This window comes from Acipenser ruthenus, chromosome 10 (assembly GCF_902713425.1).
Source record: "Acipenser ruthenus chromosome 10, fAciRut3.2 maternal haplotype, whole genome shotgun sequence".
Lineage (NCBI taxonomy): Eukaryota > Metazoa > Chordata > Actinopteri > Acipenseriformes > Acipenseridae > Acipenser > Acipenser ruthenus.
Genome location: NC_081198.1, coordinates 6,994,882 through 7,011,563, shown reverse-complemented (window position 1 = coordinate 7,011,563; position 16,682 = coordinate 6,994,882). Strand labels below are relative to the sequence as shown.

Genomic DNA, 16,682 nt, shown 5'->3' with positions numbered 1-16,682 from the left:
TTCAGCATCTTCTACTTTAGCACCGGTTTCAGCCTCTTCTACTTTAGCACCGGTTTCAGCCTCTTCTACTTTAGCACCGGTTTCAGCATCTTCTACTTTAGCACTGGTTTCAGCCTCTTCTACTTTAGCACCGGTTTCAGCATCTTCTACTTTAGCACCGGTTTCAGCCTCTGTATTCTGAAGTTGCCATGAAATTGAAAACAGCAGGTTTGTAAAAAATCTTGGTTGTATATACCATTTTGTTAACACTTGACAACGTATTGGGCTACTTAGGTAAAAGTAATATAATTGTTTTAGCAGATGACTTTGGGTTTGTAATTGTGATGTTGACTAATTATGTTTCAGAAACATACTGTATTGGTATTATTTTTGTGGAGAAAAATCAAAATATTTGGGCAAAGTATATCTATCTATCTATCTATCTATATATTTTATATATATATATATATATATATATATATATATATATATATATATATATATATACACCTCAAGGTAACTTTGTTGACAAATGTTTTGTGATCTCTGCATTTCTCTGGTAATCTATACTGAGACAAACAGAATTACAAAGACTACACAAACAATGCTGTATTTAACTGGCTACACGTTTAACATTAGTGCTTACTTCTGTATTTATTTAAGTGGTTGGTTTAAATGTAGATCAGATTTTTCTTTCTATACTGTACTGGATCATAGTGATTACTGTACAGAGAAACAGCCACACACAACACTACTGCAGCCGCAACCTTGGATAGTGCCATGAAATTGCTACCAATATCGCAAGCAATAAATTGCTAAATGTAGATTAGAAAAATTGCTAGCAATCATTGCCAGCAACTATTGCTAGCAACAATTGCCAAGTGTAAACCCACCCTTCGACTCACTTTTAGCTGCTTCTGCTTTAATTTCCATCTCTGTTACTTTATCTCCAGGTGCTACTTCTCCTGCCTTTATCTCTGAAATCGACTCTCCTATCTCTGCTGCTCTTCTAACACCTGCCTCTTCTATCTTAGCTCCAGACTCTTCTGCCTTAGTCTCAGACTCTGCCATAGACCCAGGCTCTGCCTCCACTGTCATAGTCCCAGGCTCTGCCTCCACTGTCATAGTCCCAGGCTCTGTCTCCACTGTCATAATCCCAGGCTCTGTCCCCACTGTCATAATCCCAGGCTCTGTCTCCACTGTCATAGCCTCAGGCTCTGCCTCCACTGTCATAGTCCCAGGCTCTGTCTCCACTGTCATAGCCTCAGGCTCTGCCTCCACTGTCATAGCCTCAGGCTCTGCCTCCACTGTCATAGTCCCAGGCTCTGTCTCCACTGTCATAATCCCAGGATCTGTCCCCACTGTCATAATACCAGGCTCTGTCTTCACTGTCATAGCCTCAGGCTCTGCCTCCACTGTCATAGTCCCAGGCTCTGTCTCCACTGTCATAGCCTCAGGCTCTGCCTCCACTGTCATAGCCTCAGGCTCTGCCTCCATTGTCATAGTCCCAGGCTCTGACTCCACTGTCATAATCCCAGGCTCTGCCTCCACTGTCATAGTCCCAGACTCTGCCTCCACTGTCATAGTCCCAGGCTCTGACTCCACTGTCATAATCCCAGGCTCTGTCCCCACTGTCATAGACCCAGGCTCTGCCTCCACTGTCATAGTCCCAGACTCTGCCTCCACTGTCATAGTCCCAGGCTCTGCCTCCACTGTCATAGCCTCAGCCTCAACTTCTGACTCTACTACTTCAGCCTCAATTTGTTCTGTCTCAGCCTTAGGCTCTTTATACACAGGTTCTGCATCCATTACCTTTCCCTCAGGCTGTGCCTCTTCTGCCTGACCCTCAGATTCTTCCTCTGCTATTTTAGACCCAGTTTCTTTTGTCTTAGCTTCAGACTGGTCCTCCACTGTCTTGGCCTCAAATTTCTTTTCTGTCTCAGCCTCTGTCTCTGCCACCTCTGTTTTACCCTCAGGATCTTTCTCTACTGCTTTAGTCTCAGACTCTTCCTCCATTGCTTTAAACTCAGTTTCTTCTGTCTTAGCATCAGGCTCTTCCTTCAGTGTCTCAGTGTCTGACTCTGTCTCTGCCTCTTCTGTCTTAGTCTTTGACTCTGTCTTACCCTCAGGTTGTCCCTCCACTGCCTTAGCATCATGCTCTGTCTTTTGTGTCATAGCCTCAGGCTCTGCCTCCACTGTGTTAGCCTCAGGCTCTGTCACTTCTGCCTTTGTCTTGGGCTCTACATTAGCCCCAGACTCACCTAGTTTAACCCCAGGCTCAATCTCATCTACTCGAGCTTCGGGATCGGTCTCTTCTGCCTTATTCTCCTTATCATGCTTATCTCCTACAAATTGTGTTGCTTTCTGAGCTTCTTCCTGGGGTTCCTCTTCTTCCATTTCAGTGTCTTTAGCCAATTTAATTTGATCCTCTTTAACATGTGCATCTTCAGGGTTTACTGCTGATTCTTCTTCCTTTTTCATCTGCATTGATGAAAAGGCTACAGCATCGTCCGCTTCAGTACCTGGAACAAAATGTGAACAATCAGCTCTGGCAGTAGTTTTGTTCATTTACATAGGACACACAAATTGATATGTATCTAGCCAGTACTTCTGCTTAAATTCTGTGTGTTAACGTTTTTTTTTTTTTTATTACAGTATGCAAGGTCTCTATAAGCGGTATACAAATATATAAGCTATAACCCACGACGGGGTACTTCTCAAGCAGTGATTTGTATCGTGTTGTGAGTGATAGGTATCATTTCACAAAGGAAATGTATTCCCAATGGTTCACAGGAGTACCAGAAGGGTTTGGTGTTCAGGGTTTGCTTAGGGGCTCTGCGTGTGTGCAGGGAAAATGCTGTTTGCCATATGTATTTATTTAAAGCTGTCCACCCTTCAACCGGTCTCATCAGGCTTGACAAACATGAAACCCTGCAAGTTTTCATTGTTAGGATCAGACACTTTTCTTGTCCTAGCTTTATGCTTATGCTGACTGACAAATACATTATTGCAGTTTTTATACTCGCTGTCAATTGTCTAGCTATTTAAGCACTGTTAAAAAATATTTTCAGTCCAGCTCTCAACATTAAAAAACTGGAGACTGCGTACTGGTTGCACTGGTATAAAATTCCCTCAGAATGCGCTTGAATTTTTGGGGCTTTATTTCCTTAACATTAATGTCCATATTTTTTTTCTTTAAGCCAGTCTTTAGGTACATTAACAGCCCATGTTGTAGTTTTTGTATTTTTTTCATCTTTGTTTTCTTCTATTTATCTGTACCTCATTTCTTAAATACTAACAGTTGCTGTAGTACAGGTGGACTGCTGTCTTCACTGAGAACGTTGGTGCAATACCACTTCTGTGGAGCTTAGCCCCCAAATATATCAAAGAAAATCGGTGGTATGTCACTCATTTTGTGGCAGTGGTTTGATTCTAATAAATGGCAGTTTGTGATGGCATTTTAAAATGTTGTGGTGTGTAGTGATTCACTGTGTGAAGAGTCTCATTAGCATGTAAGCTGTGTATATACACAATTTTCCAGCACAGTCACGTGATGCAGTTTCATCAACCAAGTCATTGTGATTTTCCCAAGCCGTTGTATACAGTAATTTATTGCATTGCAAAGTAGTTAAGGCTTTTATTAAAGTGAAGGTACATTGTCAAGACTATCTTTTTATTTTCCATTAGGACCTATGCAAGTTTGCAAGTTATAGGTTTCTTGTTTAACTAGAACAGGCAACATAAGCCAATGTTCATGGCTCTTAAGATCATTGGTACACTATCTTTAGTAGATTTTAGTCAATATTTAGTACTTTGGTTTCAAAATCATCTTCTTCAGTTATTATTTTAGTTTGTTATGGTGTTTTGTTCTGTTTAGTAATGGGAAACAACCATCTGCACACAATCATGAAAGACGTTTAAATTAGTTTTGGTCAGATTATATTTATTTGTTCAAAATAAAAATCCCATAAATGAATTAAATATACAATTTGGAAAAAAAAAAAAAAAAAAAATTCAACAAAATCATGCAACCATCATTTTATATATATATATATATATAAAAATTCTGATCTTTAATTATTTATTTTTTTTAGACCAACTTTGATGTTGTAAAAAAGTGTTATTATAGACAACAATAATCCTAGGAATTTACATAATTTGAAAGCTCATAAATTTGGATAACATTACAGGGACATAGAGTTTTGAGTAACGTATGCAGCGCATGTAATAAGCTTACTAATGCTTCATAAATGTGTTCGCGTTTGCAATCCAGAAACAGAATAAATAGATGGCATTGAGTTAACAATTGAAATACATGCAATAGTGGACTCTATTCAAAAAGCTTTAACTTTTAAGTTACAATATTAACTATTTAAGAATGTAGGTAAAAGTTTGCATATTACAACATTTGTTTATGCCAAAAAATCCATAGAAAATAGTAAGTTTAACATTTACATTTTATGACAATCCACAATTTTGACTTCTAGCTTTTCTATGTATATGCTTTACTGTGTATTACTAGTGGGGACGAATACTAATTTTTTTTGTTTTGTTTTGGGGCCATAATTGGCATATTTTGAGTTATACACAGTAATACATGAGTTATAGAATTGAAAGCCAAAAGTCTCTGACAGCAAACAGCAAAGACTGAAATTATAAAGCAGTAAAAAAAAAAAAAATGACAAAAAGTAACATCAAAACAAAAGACACAATTTACAGAAAATATTATATGAATTTAGATACACATATTCAATCTTTTCTTCCACAACTGAGTAGACAAATATTTTACTTGCATAAGAAAAATGAAAATAAATTTACAAAACAAAATGGCACACAGTAAAGAAAAAAAAATTCTTAAAAGCCAGGTCACATGCAAGAGTCACATCATAGCTCTGATGAGCCAGCATACTTACCACTACCCTGTTTTTCATCTTCAGCAGGTTCAGCAAAAAAAGATGCTTCGGTTTGCGCCTCTGGTTTTGAATCTGTAATGCCATCCTCATCTTTTGCACTCCCTGGCCGTTCCATGTCTGTTTGTTCAACAGCTTCATTTCTTTCAGAAGCAGTGAGCGCAGCACTCTCCCTTTCTACCTCACCAGTTTGTTGGTACTCTGTAGAAACCTGATCGCTAGATTCTGCATTTTCAGCACCCTCTCTTTGTTTCGCCTCTTCGTGGGTATGTTGTTCTTTGTCAGTGTCAGATTCAGCCGCCTCATTTTTTACCTGGTCCTCCACATCATTTGCTGCCTCGGATTCATGTCTTGGTTCAGTATTGGATACAGAACTGGAGGTTGCTTTTATTTCTCCTTTCTTCACACCATCTTTTGCCCCTTCTCTATCACTTTCTGAATCTTTTCTGCTGCTGCTTGAAGAATATGAGCTACTAGATGAGCCAGATGACCTTGCTCTCCTGTCACCTATGTAAATAATACATACTTTTTTTTTTTTTTTTAAACATTTGTCAAGATTCATTAAAACTCAGAAGACACTGATCAGAACTGAGCAGAATAAATAAAAATAAAGTTTGAAGAACTGTGTCAGGCAATGTTTATAATTTATCTATACTGGTTCGTATCATAGTACTTACAATGTAAAGAGAACTAGAGATTTCGGTAGAAAGACACTGATTCATCTTCTCGGGTCAGATTAAGACAATGGCCCTACAGATGGACATGCCTTCCTTTTAGTTTTTGTGTAAGCCAACAAAATAAACGGAACAGGAAATAATTTTGCAACGACTGCACTAGTACAGGCGCTTTGAACTTTGTACAGGTTTCTGAAGGATTAATTACTGAAATTATACAGGGATGTTTTCAGATCTAAGGGTTATTCAAATATATCAAAGAATGGTAATCTACCTTGTTTGCTATCCTCCTCCTCACTGTCAGAGTAGCTGGCTCTATCATCATCACTGCCAGAATGGTGCTTTTCTTTCTCTTTATATTCGGTCTCCTCTGTGTCAGAATTACCCCTTTCATCATCAGAGGAGGTTGATGACCTTCCATTCATGTCAGCCTCTTTTTTGTTCTCTTCTTTTGCATCAGGCTTCAGTTCATCTACTTCAAAATCGTCATCATATTCTGAAAGCAAAATGTTATTAATTAGCTGATAACAAAATATAATTTGCTTGGCTTTTTTGGACAGTGATTGATTGATTTTGTTGTCTCTCAAGCCTCTCCTTTCTGACAGCCGTCAGTCTACCCTGTCTAACATCCCATGGAGGGCAAGTGGCCGAGGTCATTTCTTAAAAAATGTTTGTTGCCTATTTTTTTTCTCAGAGAACTTGTGTTATTCTTGCGTTATCATTCACCATGTATAATAACAATAATAATAATAATAATAATAATAATAATAATATTGAGTTCAGTCTGAGAGAACTAGAACATGAAATGACTTTTTTTCGTACCATCCTTCAATTTTTCATCACCAGGTATCTCATTCTCTTCTTTGGGTTCTAATTCCATCGGATTTTCCTCCTCAACATCTTCTTCATTGTGTGGAGATCTCAAGGAGGAATTTGATCTGCTCTCTTCTTTAAGCATCTCTTCGTCACTGCAGCTCTTGTCTTCTTTACCCTGATCTCTAGTCGACTCCTCTTTTTCTACCTCCTTTTTTATCCGTTTTGGCAGAGGGGTGGGTTTCTTATCTAAACCCACAGCAATGATACACCTGAAGATGAAATATAGAGGTGCACATATATAGTACAATACACAGTATCTCACGGCAGGTACAAAATACATAGAGAGGAGATTTTTACAGTGCAGATGTTGACCTGTTGTTGAAATGCTACCTAAATAATTTCTATATAATTAAAACTTTTGTAACAGTATTTTTTTTTTTTTTGTAAAACAATTAGTACAGAACCTCAATATAAATATCAATTATTTTTGGCATACTAATTTATGTTTTAATAAAAAGCAGTACATACTGTATAGTTCTATTGATCACACTTTTAGAAATTCTTACCTGTAGCAAGGGGAAGCTCCTTCAACACTGACAATGCCAAAGTGCCCTTGTTTTCCTCCCAATCTAGCTCCTTTACAATGTTTAAACTCGCAGCAGGAACTGAGCCTATCAACTTGCATTGTATTCAGGAAAAAGGTAAGACTGAAAGGAAAACCGTGGTGACGTCTGGAGACAAACTGAAAGGTTTCTGCAACATAAAAAGAAACTCTGCACTGTACTTCAAATAATTTTGTAGATTGTTATGCTCATCTGTATAACGAGGCCATGTCAAGAGCTATCAAAGTATGTGACAACTGACATTATATTGTTGTAATGTTTAATATATAACCATACTACACATAGTGAAGGCCAGCTCGGAGCACATCAGAGTGGAGTCAACAAGGGCAGCTATATTTAGATTTAACCCTGTTGAGATGATTAAATAAACCCCAGTGAGCAAAGACACTATAGTTACAATACATAAACAACTCTGTTCACAGTTTTTTTTTTCTGTTTAAGGTTGATTTAAGTAACACTACTGCTACTGACCTCCTTCTGCGAGTTCTCCTTTGTAAACACAGAGATTTTCTCCACCACAGTGCTGCTGGTAAACTTTCACTTCATCTCTAAAGTCTGTGTCATCATGAGACAAATGAATACTCTTTCCAAAATACAACATGGTGACAGCAACGTTACTGTGCACAGATGTCTTGTGGAATTTAGAAGAATCCTGCACAGAAAATAAGTAGAATCAGAAATATCACAAATCATGTAATTTTTTTTTCTTTTTACTTTATTGAGAATTAAATCTCTTCTTTCAAATGCATTACCTCTGACCCTCAGTTTGCAATCAAATGAAAGGAAATCAGTAGTACTGTAGTACCACATACTATTATATGCTTATGTCATTATTGTTTACCTTTGTTTCTTCAATTCCATTTGGTGCAGTTGTAGGTCGTAGTTTTCTACCCCTTCTCGTTCCATTAGAGGTTCCTTTAAAGCTTCTGTCCCTTTTTTGGTGGGGAGGTGGAACTGGAGTTACATAATTGTTAATAACTGGAAGTCGGTAAGGGGAGATTCCACTGGCAAAATCTGTTGAGGTAATATGCCTCCTTGCTTCTCTGTCAAGCTGTAAAATAACAACAGTCCGGAGATGTTTTAAAAACTAACTGAACCCCTATCCATTATCTTCTGGTGTTTTAAATTGCAAGTAAAATGTATACAGTGCTTCCTTTGCCATATGACTTACTCATAAAAATTTTAAAAAAAAAACATGAAAAAAAACTTGAATTAGTGAATGGTCTTTGCATTGGATTACAGTACATATAAATTTACTGTCAACATGGCCTGACTGTGAATTATTATTCCACTGCGTCATGATTACATCATCAAGCTTCAAAGGTAAGGCAATACTGAATCTATCATTCATCCTGAATCTAAACATGCTCTGAGGGTAACAAAATGCAAGCTTTAAGAGCTCATTCACTCTGAATAAATACATGAATTAACTGAAATGTAAAACAAGGCGTCTTAGGAAAAGGCTTCTAACCGAATAGATGAAATGATGTTCTGTCTTCTCACTGAGGCCCATCTGTCTGGAGCCTGGGTATGTCCTTCTGGCAGATGCTGCAATGCCATTGTTCTGTATAGGCTGCAGGAGAACAGGCCTCTGTATTTTTCCAGGTGCAGTGCATGGTCGAGGGGAAATAGACTTCTGATTGAAAAAAACAAACAAAAAAAAAAGATTTTCCTGCAATTCACAGCTTAATAGGGATAATAAAACATGCACGGCCATTACAATTCTGTGATAATTTGCAAAGCATGCAAAACAAAATGTAGCTGTCCTCAAACACGCAACGTGTTCTGTCAGCATACAGATATTTGCAACCTAAAATGACAAATGTTCAAGGAATTGAAGCCAATTGTACTTATTGCTTAATTTGTATTATGCAAGTGCAATATTTCAGCTATAAGCCTGAAATGTGTTCCTGCTTATATACAGTACATCAATAGTGGGGCTTTTTGGTTAGAAGGTACCACTATAATTGGACAAGTTATGGGTGTTTGCAGGTCAGAATGATTTCCTGCTTTTCAACACAAATTACACAGCATGTTGTATATACAACAGCTATAGCTACTGTGGTGTCTACTACTGCATATCATTCTTCAGAATCACAGAGGCCTGCCTGTACATGTCCATACCAAATATTTGTGTCAATAAACTTTTTGAAATAAAGACTGTTTAAAAGAGTAGTTATAGAACACCCTGTAAAGTTACATGAAACACATTATGTTACCTTTGCTGTGTCCCATGTTGTCTATATCACAGCATTATATTTTTAAACATATTGCAGACATTGTACATTTATAATCACAGGTAATGGGGGGGTCATAAATCAAGTGGGCAATGTGTTTCTTGTGAACACTGCAGGGGGTTCTATAGTAGAACACTTATTTCAAATGTGTTTTTGTTTTATTAGCAACAAAAAACAGACTAACCCTCAGTATGCGAGATCTTTTTTGTAAAGTACCTGTATGAAAGTACATTTTAATGTATAGTTTGTTAATCAAATAAGAGCTTACAAGAAATAAACTACCAAGACTAATACCACATGTGAACACAAAGGCATCTTTAATCTACAGTACTTCTGCCTAATGCTAAAATAAACAGTGTATGTTACACAGCTAATCCTAATATTTACCACAGAAATCACATTAAACATTTTGAAAAGGCAGGGTAAACACTTGAGGTGTACATACAGCTTATATATATGAATGGTTGCTCTGAAAGGCACACAAACTCATGGAACCAACTTACAATAAAACTTCCAACTATCTTTTAGCAGACCTGGGATAAATATAGTTATAAATATGGTTTGTGAAAAGTAACTATTATTTAAAATAATTAAATACATATCGCAGAAAGTAACTTATTTGAAAATAATTAAATACAGATTGCAGAAAGAAACTATTATTTGAAAATATTTAAATATGGTTTGTGGAAAGCAATTATTATTTGAAAATATTTAAATATGAGTAGTTGAAACACATTGAAATACTTTAAACTCTTCATAAATATGTAACTGTAACATACAGCAGCCTAATTATTATCCTGCACTCTAAGCAGGTTAAGCCCTGTCCTTGTTAACCACTCAATTATCTTTTGGAAAATGCTCTATTTCAATTAGATTTAATATGATCAATTACCATATTCCTTTGAATTTAAAACACGCTTTTTTAACCATTTTTTGCTTCTCAAAAATAGCCTGCGTCTTAAATTCGAGTACAGTATAGTGATGCGTGTATTAAAAATCGGCAACAAAAAAAAACGTAACTACCCGAGTACACAAACAGCAACATGACTGACTGCCAAGAAAAGACAACAAAGGCGTCTGCCCGAATACACAAGCAGCTACGTGACACTGCTGAGAAAAAACAAACCAAGCTTCCTGAGGAATTCCAAGAGAAACGTTTACAATTTCAGCATTTCTAACAAACAGTACCAGCTTGGACAGATCGGAAATGCTGATCAGACCCCGCATTTTTCGACATGCCAAGCAATGTTCAATGCTGTTGTGGTTGCTGGGTTACATGTTGCCTGATGCTGTGCAGTTTTGTCTGATGCTTGCTGTTGCCAGGATGTGTGATTCCGTGTGTGAGTGGTGGCATGTGGATTACAGAGACGCCACCTTAAGTATTATACAGTGCGCAACACAATAAGCACTACAACACTGTTTCGTGTCAGTTTTGTACAAAACAACAGCGTCACTGAGGTTGTATCTTTGTAATTGCATATTTATTTGATGTTTTATTTTTTCCCTCAAATTGAGGGTGGTAAATTTGAGCTGCGTCTTAAATTTGAGGGCGTCTTAAATTCGAAGGAATATGGTAATTGAAATATTTGAATATTTTATTTCAGTAGGTAAATATTTGAAAACAATGATATAACAATATCTTTAACCACTGGTTTAATGGCCTGTTTTGAAGTTACTGAATCGAACATGTTTAGCATTTTCCTCAATAGAAATCCTCAACTACCATGTGATAATTGCAAAACTTGGTACATAATTATAAATTTAGGGTAATAATTAGGTTTTAGTTTTTGATTATTTGGGAATAGTTTAAGTTTTTTTTTTTTTTTTTTTTTTTCAAATAACTTGCATATATTTAAATATTTTCAAATAGTATTTGACTTCGTGCAATTAATATTTGAATATTTAAAAAATTGATTTATTCAAGCATATATATTTAAATATTCCAACTATTTGAAATAGTTGGTGTTTACAAATAAAATATCAAATACAACTATATTTGTCCCAGGTCTGTCTTTTAGATTTCCTAGCAAACCAGTTAATAATTACTTAACAGGAAAACACAAGCGTGAATGTATTTCATTTTTAAATGACGCTTCCCTTTAATTTCTGGTGCTGTTTTTCATTTCCCCACACCATGCAAAATTTTATTTGGACAAATAAAATTAAATTATTCTATTGAAGCTTGTTATAATCCGTTATTGAAAAAAAACGGTAAGCAGAAAAATGTGATTAAATAGAAAATCTTTTCCCAACAGTAGTCCTCTGCGCAGCTTCTTTGCAGGACATGACTCACGGGTTCTGAGGATTCAGACTGACCGGCCTCTGGTCCAGAGTGACCATTTTTGGGGGCAGTTGGTGGTCGTGGGGAGAGTAATGGGGGATCTTCATCGTATCTCTTTGATCGATCCACCTTTAAAAGATAAAAGATAAGTGCTGCAGTACAATTCTGTTCTGTTTTCACAATGAAAAGTGGTTGAACAAGTTTGATGGTAACATCAAATAAAAATGATAATCCTATGTGCTTAATGGATAATGTTATTGATCTCATAACTCCAACCTGCTGAAGTTAAAAAAAATAAAAATAAAAATAGAAATATTTACAAACGGAACCTTCCAAGATAAATTACCTTGATCCTCTGCACCCGTTCTTTGCGTTCAAAATCTTCTAATTTCCTTTTGATCTCTTTTCGATTGTGTCTCTAATTTGAGAAGATAGAAACATTCAAATAGTTTATTAAAGTAAAATAAACAGTTAAAGAACATTTCCAATGTACATGTTTCTCATAACTACATATTGAACTTCTGTAACTTTTCAACCTATATATCTTGACCTTAATGCATTAAAGTTTTCAGGGAAGCCTGAATTTTCTTTTCATTTCTTTTTCAACAGTCAACTACAACTAAAGTACACTCAGTATAAAATCAGAGGGGACATTCTTTGTGTGAGGAATTTAAAATCTGCAATGAATTTATTTTATATTTGCATTAAGATTCTGCACTAGTATCATGCTCATAATTTATTTTCTGTATTTATTATTATTTAATTACAGTCATATAAACAACAACTGTATATAACAAAAATATAATGACTTTACCTCCATGTCAAGGACCTTGTGAAAGATGGCTTGTGCCAGACATTCTCGCACATATTTTTGATGATCCCTCCTCATTATGTTATGTCTGTACTCTTTGTCTGGTACAATTCTTCCATGTCTTGTAATCTATAGTCACAAGGCATAAGGATGTATTATAGGACATACTGTATTCCTAACAAGTACAATAAACCATTAAATTCAACCCAGAGTTGGGACGCAGCCAGGCTGTAGATGAAAGGTGTTTGTTTGGTCTCTGGCCTTGCAGGTAAACAAATCCCGAAGATGATGAATGCAACAGGAAAGGCGAGTGAGCTTGATAAACTGCATCAATGTGGCTTAAGCCCCTCTCCTTAATATCAGTCAAGCGTTTAGGTTGTATTTTGCAGTTTTGTAGAAAATTGAAATCCTAAACATGTCTCATTTAAGTTTCATTATATTATCTTCCACATTGTTGCACATTAAATACATCACCATTTCTCACTGCTTCCCACTTGATTCTCTCTGAAAATAATTTACCTTTAAGGATGAAACGTTAAAATCTGCAATTGTGCTTCAATGTTTCAAACTCAACATACATACCAGTCCAACTTTCTGAAGATGTCTCCTTATTCTTGTGTTACTGAAGTACCCAGTCAGGTGTCTATCTGTTAGACTGTTGTAGGCAGCAAGTGTTCTATAATTGAAATAGAAACATTCTTTAGAGCATTTACACTCGATAGTTATACAAGGAAGATTATGATTTCCCTTCACTATTGTTTTTTATACTGACAGTACTCATTCAAATTACTTTATAAGTTAAAACTTCTTAGAAACTTAGAAAGTCATGCAGACAAATGTATTCGCTAGTGCCTTCTTTAGTGTACACCTTAGAATTCTTAAGATTCCAAGTTCAAATTAAATCTTAGTGACAAATGTACTGTATATTGAGCGACCATGACAAGCTCCTTATTCTTTGTGCCTCAGTCCCAGCGAGCTGTAAAATGTGTGCATGTGGTTCTCTCTTAGTATGTTTGTATGGATTGACATGCGAATGTAGCATGTGTGTGGCAAGGAATATTAAACAGCTTGTTTAAAAGAAAGTGTGTTATTATTCATCTAAGTGCAACTATTCTTTTGAGTTAAAAAGTAAGGAAGTTACCAAGGATTCTTTTTGATGAGGCTCAACTCAACACAGATATGCCACAGCTTGTGATTCATATGCATTAAGCTGCTGTGTTCTTTGTTCCACACAAAGTGTCTTGAATTATTAATGCTGCTGTCCGCCTCCAGGAAGTGTTTTTTTGTTTTAATTTTATTGAAAAGCTCTGGTTTAGGAATCATTAGTTGACAAAGTAAAGTACTTGATTATGATGATCCTAGGGCTACACAAGATGCCTAAAAATCCACATGGTAACTATAATTGTGGTGGCACCACATGCTGTAGTTTCTTACTTGTTTAATGTGTACTAGAAACTGACTGCTTAATATTAGTCTAACAATAGAACAGTAATCTTCTTTAGTTTTACAGGTGAGCTCCAGGCTACCACAGTGTGTCATTAACTAGTGATGCCTTGTGTAATAATATAATAAATGCCCTCATGCATTTTTACTAAACATAGCCATTTTCTCTTTTTTTCTCAAATAAGAGTTAATATAAATATTAAATACAATGCATTTAATACAAAACATACTGTCACACTAAATTAAAGCTGATACTGTATGAGGAAATGTAACTTTCCATGTTTTAGGACCCTAGCAACAATTAGTGTGATACAATCTGTATGTAAGAATGTGATGCATTCTTGAATACATCCGTTTCACAGAGGTCTTTGAACTTTGAAACAGCACCTTAAAATGTATTGGTCTCAGGTATTTTTTTTTCTTTTAAAATATATATATATATATATTTTTATTTGTAGTGCTGGTTAAACTATAATCTCAAGAAGTAAGCAACATGGAGCTAATGAATATACAAATAATGTTGCACCACTTTATTGCAGAGTTCTCTCCATGGACTATAGGAAGTGTTTGTCTTGTTTAATGGTATTCCCTGGTAACAGCTCCTAAGGTAATACAATTGGTTAGATCCTAAATCTTAACAAGTGGATCAAAGCACATTCCTGGCTTTTTGCCTTTCGCTACCTAGTTGCACTACTTTCTAATAGTTCACTGTAGAAAACCTCTATAAGTTCCCACAACTGGACAAAGGGAAACAAAGTCTAAATGAGATAAAATGTGTTTAAAAAAAAAAAAATTGCAAGCATATAAATCTACTGATTGTTATTATCTGCTATGATACTACTAGATAACAAAACAAATACCTGTACAAGAAAAAGTAAAAACAGTTCTGCCACCAACACTAAAACGCTTTTATGACTGACTGAGCTTATATTTAACACGTCAATTTGGAGTTCTGTATACTACCAGATTCCTGGAACAATACAAAGACATTCGTCCCATACAAGACAGATTGCATTTTGACATGATGTTGTTTAACTGCCTACAGTTAAAAGACACAGTATCAACGAGCATAGTGAGATGAGGGTGATTATTTTAAAGCCAGTATGTCTGTGCTTCAATTGTTTTCTGCAGGACCAACAAGAAACGCATAGGGCCTATAGGCTACTGTACAGTCTGACTTGGGGTGTACCTTTCTGTATTCTTATTTTGTGAAAAACATGTTTCCAAGATGAGAACAAATAACTGTATTCTTGTCTAAACTTCCAGTCATTTTATCCAGTGACCTCTGGATGAACTGTACTAGTCCTCACTCCTTTCCTTTACTCTGTTTTATGTCAAAGTGTACTGTATCAAATATTTTATAACTACCTGAATCATGATGCACAACTAAATTGTATACTATATCAATTCCCTAATGTCTGCAACTGTACTGGAGAAAACAGGATCTAAACAATCATGTAAAGTATAAGATTACTGTATCAAATAACCTGTACTATATGAGCAAAACTGGAAGAGACACTTAACCCGGGAGCTCTACGTGTTTATATTTGTGTGTCTCCCCATTGCAGCCAAACAAAAAAGAAAAAGAGAAAAAAAGAGTATCATCAGTGACCAATTCTGGAAAAATAAAGGACAATAAACTTGCTCCGTTATACAGAGGCTTTCAAAGTGTGAGTTTTACATTTAGATGTTAACCTGTAGAGCAAAATCAGGAGGCTTACATTTTCATACAACTCTCAACTGCGATTTTGAGATAAATTGTTTAAGTGACATTAACCCCCACATTTATTAATTAAAATCACATAACTACAGTAGACCTTAAAAAAACCGTAATATTTTGCAGTCTTTCTTTCATTAACTGTGCATAATTGGCATTTAGATAACGTGTTAATCAAAATACTGACATGCATTTGTTCTCACATAAATTATAACCAAATTATTACATCAGATCATATAACCACATGTTACTTTACAAAAGGCTGGTATTTTTAGTAACTAAAACTTGTATACAGAAATAACATTAAAACAAAGGTTAACAAGCACAATGTCTTATTCTACGTCATACAAAACGAAAGAAGAAATCAAATTAGATTTTTGGTTACTATGAACTATAACCATGATTGTACAGAATGACTTCTGAACTTGCTATAATTTAGCAGTATACATATTTTTAAGATAAGCGATTCCACTCAACAACCACAAAAACAAAAAAATAAAAACAATTGTTTGACGTTACACGCTTATATTATACACATATATGCAGTCCAACGTAAACAATCTCTTCTTATTATTAGGTAGAATTCTCATTATACATTTCATTTTTTTTCTTTGTTTTGTTTTGCTTACCCGGGGTTAGGGAGACTCATGTTTTCTGAAGCCTGCGCACTTTAATTTATGAAAATGTGTTGTTCTTTTTAGTGTTTTATTCAGTTTACTTACAAAATAAACACACTGCTACAAACAAAACTGCGGCGTGCAAATCAAAATTCTTTTCGGCAACCTCACACTGACCGGTCTGCACAAGAAACTCTCCTAACACACCAGCCTTTTTCTCGCAGCCACTGCTGACATCCACCCGTTGCTAAGGAAAATCACGTGATGATGCTTTGCAAGAGGCGGTGCCGTTTCATTTCCCAAATCTCCAATTATATTTATTTTCTGTATAACAAAGACTCCGCCCTTGGTGGTTTTTGCCGATGCGCTGGTGAAGTTGATTGGATATTTCGTGCCGTCAATCACTTTCTTGGTTTTCAACCTGGGTAGCGGACTTTGTTGACTTTGCACTAATGGATGTGAGCTTCTTTTTAAAAAGACTGTCTTTTCAAACAGCCAAATTAGGTTTGTGAATGTGACCTTTAACACTTATGTCTGATGTAACTTGTCATGGTGAATTTATAAGCAGAGGTTT

The 16,682-nt window shown here is 35.8% G+C and overlaps 1 protein-coding gene across 1 annotated transcript; it reads right to left on the bottom strand.

The window, feature by feature from the left end:
- Nucleotides 1-491: 491 nt before the first annotated feature.
- erich3 (glutamate-rich 3) lies at nt 492-16,606 on the bottom strand. Its single transcript, XM_059031620.1, has 12 exons — nt 16,121-16,606; nt 12,914-13,007; nt 12,335-12,460; nt 11,867-11,938; nt 11,533-11,649; nt 8,474-8,638; nt 7,844-8,053; nt 7,474-7,654; nt 6,946-7,132; nt 6,386-6,648; nt 5,838-6,059; nt 492-2,501 (listed from the first exon to the last, which is right to left on the bottom strand). The coding sequence occupies exons 1-12, from the start codon at nt 16,138-16,140 to the stop codon at nt 844-846; spliced, it is 3,315 nt and encodes a 1,104-aa protein (XP_058887603.1). The 5' UTR covers nt 16,141-16,606; the 3' UTR covers nt 492-843.
- Between the last annotated feature and the right edge of the window lie 76 nt (nt 16,607-16,682).